The sequence below is a fragment of the Ruditapes philippinarum genome, unplaced genomic scaffold, assembly GCF_026571515.1.
Source record: "Ruditapes philippinarum isolate M1 unplaced genomic scaffold, ASM2657151v2 ctg2270_1_1_1_1, whole genome shotgun sequence".
NCBI lineage: Eukaryota > Metazoa > Mollusca > Bivalvia > Venerida > Veneridae > Ruditapes > Ruditapes philippinarum.
The window spans coordinates 1-12,748 of NW_026866206.1; the positions used below are offsets into that span (position 1 = coordinate 1).

A 12,748-nucleotide genomic window follows, 5' to 3' on the forward strand; every position below is an offset into this window, starting at 1 on the left:
TCATACGAGTGTTGAAGACATTCAGTACAAGAAAAAGCGGTATGCCTCCAGATGAGCAAATATATCTAAAGACAATCAAACTTGAGAAAATGCTCTAAGATGGGGGGGAGTAATAAAATTGATTATATAAGAAATGCATTGCATTAAATATGCATTTAATGACTGATTTTGCAGTATGTATCGTCATATTTCTACTGCGTGCAGTAAGCAGTAAGGACTATTTTAGGCTATTTTGGCATATTGTCCTCTTTTTTTTTTAATTTTCCTTAGATTATATGTGGCCTTTGCAGTAAGCAAATTACGACCTTTGTTCACTTGACAATATTTTGCTTTTAAATGCATTTTAAATTTTTTTATGAAAAATAGCTTGAATCTTTCTGGAGTCATGCTTCTTTAAAGGTGCTTATGAACGATGTGATAAATACTAAATATTTGTTTTCCCATCGTGTTATTGTTGATTTTTTTAAAGAATTGTATCTCATAAAATGCCTTTATTCCCTGCGGTCTGGAGACCGCGGGGTATTGGTACGCGTTTAACTTTTGAGGCATGGAGGAGCACGTGACCTGTTTTCGGTACATGGAGGAGCATGTGATCTGTAAACCGTACATGATTGGTTAATTGACCTTTTCGATAACCTGGCTAAATACCGTTTGCCGGTACGTTACGGATAATCCTCTAGGGAATTAGTCAGAATTACACCTAATTAAGAACAAAAAACTATTACGTGATATTTCTAATTTTCTATAATTATGTTACCGTTTAAGGTGGAAAAACTTGAATGATGTGTTTGAAAATTATCTATGTTTCTTTATTATGTCTCCAAAATTTTACAAACAATAAATTGTTTATACTGAAAATCTACAAAATTAAAATATTCGTAGTGGCATCTGCCATAATAAATAGAGATATTTTCTGCGTAAACTTGTGTGTTTACTTTATTTTTTAATTTATTTATTTTGCTCGGAATTATTCATAAAATGGTAGGCCTATTTAATCATTTTCTTAAAAAAGAAATAATTGTTTTATGTTCGACCTTCTCCGGTCATCAACGGTCACCAGTTTCCGAAGACCTTCTCCTATATTGATCTATATTCCTGATCCCCCCCCCCAAAAAAAAAATAAATAAATAAAATAATATAAAAAAATGTTGAAATAGTTAAATGAAATATCTTAATATCATTAGAAATGTTCCCCGCAGGAAACCATTTTACTTGTTATAATATTGGAACAATTTATCATTTTGCTATTTAAGGTGGGTTTGAACCTTTGAGCAATAGTTATTTGCATGCCCTTTTCACCTTAGAGAAAATATACAAACGTTTTCTTGTAAACACGTATTTAACCCTTAAATACGATTTATGAACAAAAGTTGAAAGGATAACAGTTCTACTGTTAACAAAGAAAATGCTACACTAAGTGGTGGAACGATTGGAGGAATAATTGGCGGTATCGGTTTATGCGTTTTAATTGTCACCGTGGGGTTATTTATCTACCGCAGGAACGTAATTCCATGCATAGGTGAACATTTTCATAAAGATTTTAATTAGGTGTTAGCATTTAAATAAGTATGAATTGTTATATTTTCATGACAGATATTGAAAAAGATCTTTAAGTTGTCACAGGGTAAACAAAATGTGAAGCCCGACTGGGATTCGGAACCGGGACACTTGAAATAACGTTTCGCGGCTCTACCAAATGAGCTATCTGCCCGCTTACACATCTTCTCACCTAAATAGCGGACAGTTCTAAACCATGACAAACTTCATAAGTAATAATAAATATAACAGTATACCCTTATGGATGAATGTTGCAACCGTTTGTTTTTATACACCAAAACTGCTTTCGACTGAATGTGTAGCCATATTAATATCCGTATTTCCATACATCATGAATACTATCATAACTATCATTATTTAATCAATTTAAAAGGAAATATAAAATATTTCGTCAGTCGAGACGTTATTGAAAGGTTTAACATCTATAAGTGAGAGAAAGGCCTAGATGCGGCTCTTCTTATCGTTCTTAGCATTTATAATTAATGATAATGACATTATCTACAGTCAGTAAGTATTTTAGTTTCTATTCATTTCTATTTATTTTAGGACATATGAAGGAAACGCCAAACAATTCAAAGGCATGGTAATTGTGTTTGATTTATTCATTATACGAGTATTTCATTAAAGTCTTTTTTTCATTTCAATCTAAAAATTGTCTATTATAATGTTCATCAATAAAATATTTACAGTGTTCTTTTACCATATAATATCATGTTCTCGGTAGTAACTGCGTTAAAGATATATTTTGCTCAAATTTAATATCTAAAAAAAATAATATTTACTTATTTAGTGTCTTCTTGGATGTAAAGTCAACGTCTGTCAAGTACACATAGAAAAGATGTGTTACGTTTTCATCTCTGCTCACTGTAAGTCATCAGAGTTTAAATACTGTACAATAATCAAATTAATTTAAACATATTCAGTTAGAATTTCATAGATTTTAATGAAGTTCTAAAATAAAAGTACTTTACCCTTAAATGGGCATAATATATATTTAAGAATTCTTCAGAATACTTATTCATCTATTCACTTATTCAATTCATTTATTAACTTTTCTTTCATATTGCCAGTGTGTTCTATTTTTGCACATATCGCATTTATACATGTTAAAAATTTTGATTCTTTGTGTCCCTTTTTATATATAGCTTATCATGTAGCCTTAAAACTAAATAATCACCAAGAAATTTATCATCTTTGTATATAAGATGTTTTAAATGGTTTTAATACAACTGTTTCATTTGCTGTTTTCTTAAGTGAAATATCTTTTTTGTTTGCTTTTTTATGCACGTAAGGATTTGTCATTGTCTTTACCTGGCGCTATCCTGCTCTTACGCTGGTCGTCATTTGACTAGGCAAAATGGAGACTCCTTGTCCCATTTACACATTTTGGGTTCAGAACATGTTGTATGGAAATAGCACCGCCCTATTTCATTCATTTCTTGTTTCCAAGTTATTTATAACTCGTTATTTAAATCAATTATCAAACGGATATCGCAATATGAAGGGCATCTTGTTGTTTGTAAACCAATGCTTGCCGTGTCAATCTTCTGTTGAGGTGACAATCAATTTCGGACATTTGAGTTTTAAGGGTTCTTAGTTATCTAAGAAAATCAGCACGGTGGACCCGACTGCCTAGATTTAAATTAAATGCTTTAGAAATCACCTAAAATATTGGAATCAATAGAGAAATAGACAATCTAAACAAACACTAACTTAAAGATAAAATGCTGAGCAACTTCTGGCGGCATTCACACAGCATTTGATACCTGCTGATGTGAGTATAAAAATCTGAGAATGCGGCTATCCTTCGAGAGCAGTGAAAACAAAGCAAAGATATTGACAAGAACGATATTGTAATGTGCAGCATCTCTGACGTCCTTTAGCAACGGAGTAAGCTGTATTCAATAAACAACACTGAAATTATTTGAACCAATGATTAAGAAGGACCAGGAAAAACGGCATAAGACCAACCAAGCAAACAATATATATCAATAACATTATTCTATGTAAATTCCACGAAAACTTCCAGTCCATGTACTGTAATTAGTTTGTCCGCCCGCTTAGCTTCATAGGATGGAAATATTAAATTGGTAATCAAGGAGTTGTTGTTTTCGATCCATTTATTTATATATATATATATATATATATATATATATATATATATATATATATATATATATATATATATATATATATATATATATATATATATATATATATATATATATAATTTGTTTCAGTGAACAAAAATATGTTGATCTTAACCCAATACATTACGTCAATACCAATCCAGTATATGATTATCTGCGGCATGACTCAGGTAGAGTATCACATGATACAAGTATACACATAAAATATATGATTAATTATATTCTTGCTGACGAAGAAACTGATTCGTATTAAAATTACATTTGTTATGCATACATTATTTATTTTCCCATTATGTAGCAAAAAATAGATTCGGTATCAAGAAGTCCTTCCGATTACTATTATGTAAAGTCATACGTATATTTGTTTCCCCTTCTGTGATTCGCAGCATGTCATATCAATGAATGAGAACGGGGACAAATTTCACGCCTCAACTGATGGGAAAGCAGTTAAAAGACAAACAAAAATAAACTTAAATTCGGTGATTCATTTCTTACATGTGTATCTTCTACAGGAAATTACTAATTATTTTGTAGTACACAGTGGGTTATGTATGTATTTTAGTGCTGTACATGAATTCGTAAGCTATATAAATAGCTAGATGACCTTAACATTTTGAAAGACCGAAAATCTATTTATAGAAGTAGTTTTAGTCTAAACGAAACGGTCATTCGTGTCGCGCTATAATAATAAATAACAAATTGGAGAATGATGAAGGAAATGAAATGCAAACATATTCAATAATTAAATGCACTCTTAATTAATTTATCAGGTCATTTTTTACGAATTGTTATATCCTTGTATTAGCATTTTGAAATTGTCTTTTCCGCATGTTCTTTCCGGTACATTGCTTTTATTTTTTTACGGCCCTGATTGCTGTTCTGACATTTTTTATCGTGAAAATTTCAATCGACCCTGATTTCTCGACATTTTTTTATTCTAATTTATTTGAAGGCTATTGGTTTTATGGTGGTTTGAATGGAAAGTTTATTTTCCGAATACTGTAACATTTTAACAACTAGTTTTAACATGAGGTGTTATGGCTTTATAGGAATGTAAACACAGAGGGTTTTGAAGCAATTCAATAAAACAGTATATTGCTCTCCCAATAAATCAATTAAACATAGCTCTTTATTTAACACCAATGCCAAGTAGCTTTTATATATTTGTCTCCCAAAAACATGATGATAGTGAATTTCCTCCTGCCGGTCTTAAATTCAGGTAAAAGTCTTCTATTTTATTGATAAATAATGTTTCACCGTATAACGTGTATAACACAAAAATATTCCTAATTTGTGTCTTTTTGAAACTATATTATTCCCTTTTGTTACCTTTTGTATATATTGTATATTTGTTACAATTATGATAAAAAGAACAGACTTTGTTCATTTTGACTACTGTTTTGTATGTTCCAAAGAAAATACATTTAATATTCTAACCTCTAGCAAACCTACCAAAATTCAGGATGGACAATGTCTTTTGTCCTCCCATTCAGCCATTTATCTATGATATACAATGCTGGTAAAATCGAATTAACCATTGAAAACAAGTATATCTAGTCATCAGATGTCTACTAGTTCATTGTCATTTGCTGCATTTCTTGCTTGGACGCCCTTGAATGCTTCGCATCAATTTTTTCTTGTAATATCATGATATACCATTTGCCGCGAAACATGCAAAGGCTATTTTGAAAAGTAAAACCCATGAAAATTTTTGTTTTGGCTCATTTACATTTACTGGATTTTTATACCATGATTAGTTTTTGATATTTGTAGAAAATGAGAAGCATTATAGGTGAAAAACAAATGTACATGCTTTGATATTTTTACCATCTTATATTACTGACTACAATAGTGACATAATCAGAACAATGTTGCACTACTGTCATATCACATAACATTAAATACAAGTATTGTAGGTATTGTTTGTATTCAATTGAATACTTTCGTTACCAGGTAGGCATTAGTAATACATTTAAAAAAAAAAATATATGGCCCTCTCTCATGGATAGTGCATACGATAAGTATAAGTATGCAATAATTGATTTACGAAACATCCGGAATAATTTACAATAGTACTTAGTCTAGTAAGAACATGACTTGTGCTAAGGAATGATTTGGTAAGGTATCTGTAACGAGCGCATTATTTTGCGCGGAGCTTCTCAATTGATGCATTGCAGCAACATTTGTACTTGTATTTGATTGGAATTCATACGTACACCTTATACAATGGTAGGATACTATACGTCATCGCGCACCTGCTGAATGCTCCCATTCAGACGGATTTTCTACAAATATGGTCCAAATGGAAGCATTCAGCAGGTGCGCGATGACGAAGTATCCTACCACTTGCATATGTTACAAATATTGCGGCTCAAATAACAAAGTAGTTCAATTTATATTACATCTTATATATGGCTTCTTTTTCATGAAATGGCACCTACGTAGAATTCAGTAGATTCCATGATTATCACCGTATACCACATCACGAATTTTAAAACTTTAAATTTCATGTTTCGTTTTATGTTGAATTCCTGTTAAGATGGCGTTGCAGTTGCTACTTAAAACTGTCGTGAACTAACAGCCTTAATCAAACGAAGCCATTTTTCAAATTTGGCGTCTCGGAGGTGATTTTTGAATTCCGCTTTATATCTATTTCACATTTGTCAAGCATGCAAAAACATCGCCATGTAGCTTTTATAGCGCAAGACAAATCTGTTTAATCCGTCAATTTTAACCAAACTTACTTCTTTTGATGACAAATGAGATATGGTCATATCATTAATTACAAATTTTAACCAACAAATCTTTTTTTATTGGCAGCAAACAAAAGAGTACTATAAATAGTTATTTTTCAGAATGTTATTGTATGCTCCTAATATACTCCTGTTACAAAATTATACAACAACAACCACTGTTACTGCTCCTGTTACTGACACCGTATCCTGGTGTTATCAATGGGGTGTACTCGCCAACTCGTTGTCTTCTACCTGACCTCAATCCCGTGATTCTTGCAAGTCTAGGTGCAAAGTAAACCATAGGGTCTCTCCAATATTTTACAAGCCAATCAGGTTTAAACGCCATTATCTTGGAAACGGCTCGACTTCGGCCACCGATGATAACAGAGTCTGCGACAAGGAGGTTCTTGTGTACCATGCTTATTTCGTAGAATCGATTGCTGCTGTTCCCACACATTTCAATATCCTAGAAAGAGTAAATCATTATAATTATTAAAAACGATGTTTTTGCCTCAATGTGTAGAAGTTCTAAATTTATCCAGATGGAAAAAAATTGTTCGAGTTACCAATCTCAATTAACAGTTATGTTTTCCCCTTAAATTTATTTTGATTTATTTTGATTTATTTTGATTCTTTATTTTATTTTTATATTGAAGAGATGTGTAATATAGTAATTGAATATTTGTTTGTGCTAAAACATTTTTATTTTAAAGATCCTGTAACACAATTTTTTATGGTTTTATATCATAAACATGATGCTCAAATTAAATCAATTTTGTAAGTTCCAAAAAGCATTATTTATAAAGATATTTCCAAATTTAACATTTCATGTAAATAAAGGGAGGTTATAAAATATTTATTTTCTATAAAGACTAAGTCAATTTTTTCAATAAGTAATGAATGCATATATTCTAATGATTACATATAATATGTACTTATATTTGCTGTACATATTTTACATATTCTTCGATGTTTGAAAATTGTTTTATAAGCATAATTATATTTTTATTTAATAACAACATACAGGATCTTTAATGTCATAAAGCGTATCGTGTATGTTCCAGTTCCGAACTATACATCTACATACCTGAAAAATTACTTTTCCACAAAGTTCATCTGGTGACAGAAGTACACAAAATGTAACAAGAGTGTCTGTTTCCGCTTCACTTAGAGAAAAATACTGTTTATAGTTTCTAAAAAGACACACATAAAATAATTTTATTGTATTTGTTTAGATAATTCATAAATTTGTTCAGAATTAGTTGCTCTTATTTGTTAGTTGTTCGAATCATCTTATCGATTTCTGGCCATGAATTCGTAATTTTTTTCATTGTTTTATGTGAAGATTTTTTAGTAGATTGGTAAAGTTTCTAAAAAGACACACATCAAAATATATTTTATTGTATTTGTTTAGATAATTCATAAATTTGTTAAGAATTAGTTGCTCTTATTTGTTAGTTGTTCGAATCATCTTATCGATTTCTGGCCATGAATTCGTAATTTTTTTCATTGTTTTATGTGATGATTTTTTAGTAGATTGGTAAACCATTTTATCATATACTTATAAATAAAATATTGATGGAATTCATTCTTTTCATTTCACAGATTTTCACTGCAATGAAGTATATTATTCGTTTTTTCACAGGTCTTTCTGAACTCCTTTTTGTGCAGCTCAGTCAATACACAAAATTAAACGGTAAAGTCCTGTGAATCAAAATAAGGAAAGAAAAAAAGAAAATTCAAGATAATTCAAGTTTTTACCTATACATACTATGCCACTTGTAAAATATTATTTTCATACTACGCGATAAAAATTAATCCCATTTTTATAAAAAAAATTGAATATCCTCTATTTATTTCGTTATTAAGTTCAACATTTTACCAAAACGTTTTGATATTTAAAAAAGTAAGTGGCGGATATATTTCAAAGAATGTTCATGAACTTTGCAATTTGCAAAGAAAAAAAATGAAGCTAAAAAGGTACGGAATTTCCAAGCTTTATAAATTCTAAAAAATATTTCATATTAATATTAAATATAGTAGCTGGCTTCCAATATGTTGAAATACAGTTAAATATATATATGGCGTACACGCTTTATGTATGAATCACGGTGTATATTCATATCGGTACCCTCTTTACGAAATCTACTGAAACGGTACCCTCTTTGCACATGAACAGGTCATTCTCTGCTAAAAACAAACCAGCCATTGATAACAATCCAGTAAAAATTCATTGTAATAAGGAAAGGACGTATGAAATGTGGAAAAGATGTATATCACGGAACACTAGAATGTTTCATTTATGTGCTGATTTGTCATGTGCCCGTGTTGTAAGTACTGCATTTTGGGTTGCTCCGCTCATCACCTCGACATATTTTCGGGCTAAAATGAACAAGTGACTTGATTATATATGCATCATACATATTTCATAAGTTCATTTATATATCATCTTCGGACAAATGGCAGTATATTGTCAAAAATAAATGTAAAATTCATAAAATACCCTATTTTCGGTTTTGCAGCGGCACTGGCTACCTCTTTGATTTTGAATTTTTATATCCCAGGTACCCTCTCATTTTTTAACACACGGGTACCCTCAAAGCACAGCATACGTTTTTATTTGCGTGAATCGTTAAGTATGTAATATTTCTTATCTTTATGTACGTGAATATACTTAAGTGTAATGATACGGAGTTTTGTTATTTACAAATGTGAATAAATAAAATAGAGGAACACAATTGTAACTTGATAATTCTTAATTTTAGAACTGGTCATTTTTCAGGAATCGCTTGTCTTAAATAAGAACTGCCCATTCAAGCATTCATGGAATCATACTGCATGTAAAGGTCAAGGTAAACGAATCATATTAATGTCATTTATCATTTATTCGCGGATTATGCGGCTGAGAACGCCAATTTTCGTACCATGTTTTATAACATTTAATTAACGTGTAAGTGTCCATGTTTATTGGCACAAAATACAAAAGTTTATAGACTAGTCTTGCAGTTTTTTGGTGATGGAAGAAAATCCAATATGCCCATCTTGAATATGCCAGCTACACAGCAGTGTAGCTTACTAACATCCACTCAGGATTCGACCCAATGTCAGCTTCTATCAATCAAAATGCAGCAATATAAATTTATAGCACTAATAACGATATTGCAGGTATTGCTGAATCAATTATTCAAGCGTTGTTCCTGGTTATAGCATTGTAATACTGTGTTGTTTCCAAGACAGCACAATACAATGATGACCTACATGAAGCACCGTAGTTATAGGAAATATGATAAACCGAAAGTAGGGTGTTTTTATTAATTTTACATTTATGTTTGACTAGTAACTGCAATTTTCCCGAAGGTTATGTATAAATGAACATATGTAATATGCATGATGCATATGTAGTCAACCCACTGGTTCATTTCAGCCCATGAAAAAAATTTCGAGGTCATAGGCGAGACAAGACATGTCGATTTTATATTTTTTATATAGCTTATTGTGGGGTTGCAATAATTGAAAATGTACACACTTCAATAAACACTCGAAGATAAAACATTCCAGTGTTCCGTGGTATACTTATTTTCCACATGACTTACATCCTTTCGTCAGTTTAAGAAACATTAGCCGGATTGCTGTCCATCGCTGGTTTGATTTTAGCAAAGTATAGCGATGGTACCGTTTGAGTAGATTTCGCTACCGATATGGATATGCACCGTGTGAATCTTTAAGTATTTTAAGTACGTTGTCTCATTAAGTGACCCTTCTCGGGGATATAAGAGGTTTGTTTTCATAAAACAAATTGGCGGATTTCCGTTGATTTATTTCTGTCATATTTTTTACATTCACATATCATCTTGTTTTTTTTTACCAGTTTTAAAACAAACATGTTAACTTGGATTAACATTCTTATCAAAACATATTGTTAACACTAGCTATATTGTTATTATGTGAATTAAAGTGAAAATAAGTTCCCTAAGGACTTTATTAAAAAATAGCTGTAACAATATTCGACGCAGTTAGCAAGGAAAATAATACAGATCACTTACGATAAAATGATGTGTACAAGTATGGCCAATTACTTTGCCCTGTATCAACATGATATACTGAGATAAAAATGCAATTGCAACATACATGAACATCATTAACTTCCGTGAATACTGCATAAACACGTAGAGGTTAAAATAGCAAACATGGAAATAAAATACCATGGCGCTGTGTTATATGAAGTTGTAAATGTCAAATGAGTCGCGTCACGACAAAACCAACATAGTGCGTTTGCGACCAGCATGGATCCAGACCAGCTTTCGCATCCGCGCAGTCTGATCAGGATCCATGCTGTTCGCTTACCAACCCTTTTACAAGTATAAAAACTGATAGCGATCACTATGGATCCTGATCAGATTGCGCGGATGCGCAGGCTGGTCTGGATCCATGCTGGTCGCAAACGCACTATGTTGGTTTTGTCGTGACGCGGCTCAAATCATGTATATTATATTTTTATTGAGTCGTATATTAATTTGATAACGGTCGTTGTTAAAAACTTTGAAATAAAGGATGTATAGAATAGTTACCGTAACCGTGCCAGATTGTCAGTATCACTTAGGTCTAACACCGAACAAATGCAGTCTAAATAGTACATAAGTTTGGCTCGAGGATTGTTGGCTATTACAACACTTCCGCCTATTCTCTTTATCCCCACCTCTGTCCGTCCCATGACGGCCGCCATTTCTAAATCGTAGATCAGTGATTCTAAAACAAGATATAACACACAACCTTCGCGGTTCAAAGTTGCATTTTAGTAAAAGTGCTGATAAGGGACAAACTATAGCTAGTCGACGAAACATTTATCCCGGATTGAATTGTTTGAACAATCAGGGAGAGGAAAAGGCAGTAAATTGTTCGTACTCGAGTCAAAGATTATATAATTGAAAATTGAAAATATTGCGATTCAATTCATGAAAACAGTGTCTTTTTAAAATAATGTCAAATCATAAAAATACAACAAAACTTTCAGTTTGTAAGAACCAGCTGATCAAAAATCAAAAGCTCATATATAAATTTATGTTTGCTAAATGTAAATATTGGCAAATATTGTAATTGCTAAATGCGCTGATTGTAATGTAATTTAGTACTATTGCCATATAATATATTTGGTGATAAATATTACAAGTTATATTTTGGTATATTACCTTCTTTTTATCAACAGGCAGTCAAATTTAAACGTTTTGATAAGTTAAAATTTAAAACAAACTTACGTTCAGGAAGAAATATAAAATAACTGATGATGATGATACGGATTAACGTTATTTCGTGTCACTTCCTCTTTCGCTTTCGACTTTTTTGTAAGTTTTTAGTTGTCGTATTTGAGTGTTTATGTGTATACCATTTCAAGCTTGTTTTAATAACAACGATCAGTAGATGTATATTGTAACCTCATACTACTCCTATATGTCCGAAAAAATGTATTTTTATTTTTAAACTTTATGATTGGTTCCATTCAAATAAAGCCAGTTTATATTTATTTGACAGCATATCGGTATTCTTCGTTATATAACTTCCATTTATATCACTGTATACTCAGCTTACGTATATACGTATATAATAAATGATTTAACACGTGTACATCACTTTGTATTTTATACCCAGAAATAAAACTACACAAAGCAATTAACCATTGTCCCATGATTGTATAGAATTAAACTTCCTTTTAAACAACTTGTGTATTGTTATAATACACAGCAGTAAATGAAATCATTGTATTTATTTCATGCTCACTCAATCAAAAAATGTTGTACAAATCACTGATAGTGACGTCAGACACACTTGGGGTCATAAATTGCAGTGTGAGGGTTTTTTGTCGTTCTAAAACAATCTATGTCAATATTAGATTTTCCAGATTTACTTATTGAGTAAGAATTCATGTGCCAATCGGGCCATTATTTCAAGCATAATAAGGCACCAGAAAAGAACCACTGAAGTTCCTTTAGCTGGCTGGAAAGCTTGACAACATCAACGATTTCAAAGTCCTGTCAGTAGGGCAAGTGGTTTGAAGTCGTCGACATTAACTACTCGGCAACGAAAGTCCCACAAATGAGGGGCCTTCCCAGCCAACAGGAATGGTCCGATATGCATTACTTGATAACGACATAATGTCGAATCTATCAGCTATTTATATAACAATGTTAACCATGAATAAACACAGCAAATCAATTGACATTACGCCAGAGAAGGGATCGCTCCGCCCACTGATTCACGTGACTCGGTCAATAAGAACCTTAGACAAAATACGGTACCGATGTATTCGCAAAA

At 31.7% G+C, this 12,748-nt stretch overlaps 1 protein-coding gene across 2 annotated transcripts; it reads right to left on the bottom strand.

Moving 5' to 3' along the window:
- Positions 1 to 6,480: 6,480 nt before the first annotated feature.
- Positions 6,481 to 12,191, bottom strand: LOC132731687 (uncharacterized). Of its 2 annotated transcripts, none has more exons than XM_060717902.1 (4): positions 11,695 to 12,191; positions 11,011 to 11,167; positions 7,530 to 7,635; positions 6,481 to 6,908 (listed from the first exon to the last, which is right to left on the bottom strand). In XM_060717902.1, the coding sequence occupies exons 2-4, from the start codon at positions 11,163 to 11,165 to the stop codon at positions 6,594 to 6,596; spliced, it is 576 nt and encodes a 191-aa protein (XP_060573885.1). In that variant the 5' UTR covers positions 11,166 to 11,167; positions 11,695 to 12,191; the 3' UTR covers positions 6,481 to 6,593. The 2 variants fall into 2 exon arrangements, with proteins under 2 accessions (XP_060573885.1, XP_060573884.1); XM_060717901.1 differs by having other exon boundaries at positions 11,011 to 11,188; positions 11,695 to 12,189.
- Positions 12,192 to 12,748: the final 557 nt, after the last annotated feature.

Bases quoted from the DNA above. Each gene is read 5' to 3' on its own strand.
- LOC132731687 (XM_060717902.1), bottom strand. From the start codon at position 11,165: ATGGCGGCCGTCATGGGACGGACAGAGGTGGGGATAAAGAGAATAGGC. The intron at 7,636-11,010 runs GTAACTATTCTA...GTGTCTTTTTAG, and splicing joins GACAATCTGGCACGGTTACG to AAACTATAAACAGTATTTTT. The intron at 6,909-7,529 runs GTATGTAGATGT...TACTCTTTCTAG, and splicing joins GTGGAAAAGTAATTTTTCAG to GATATTGAAATGTGTGGGAA.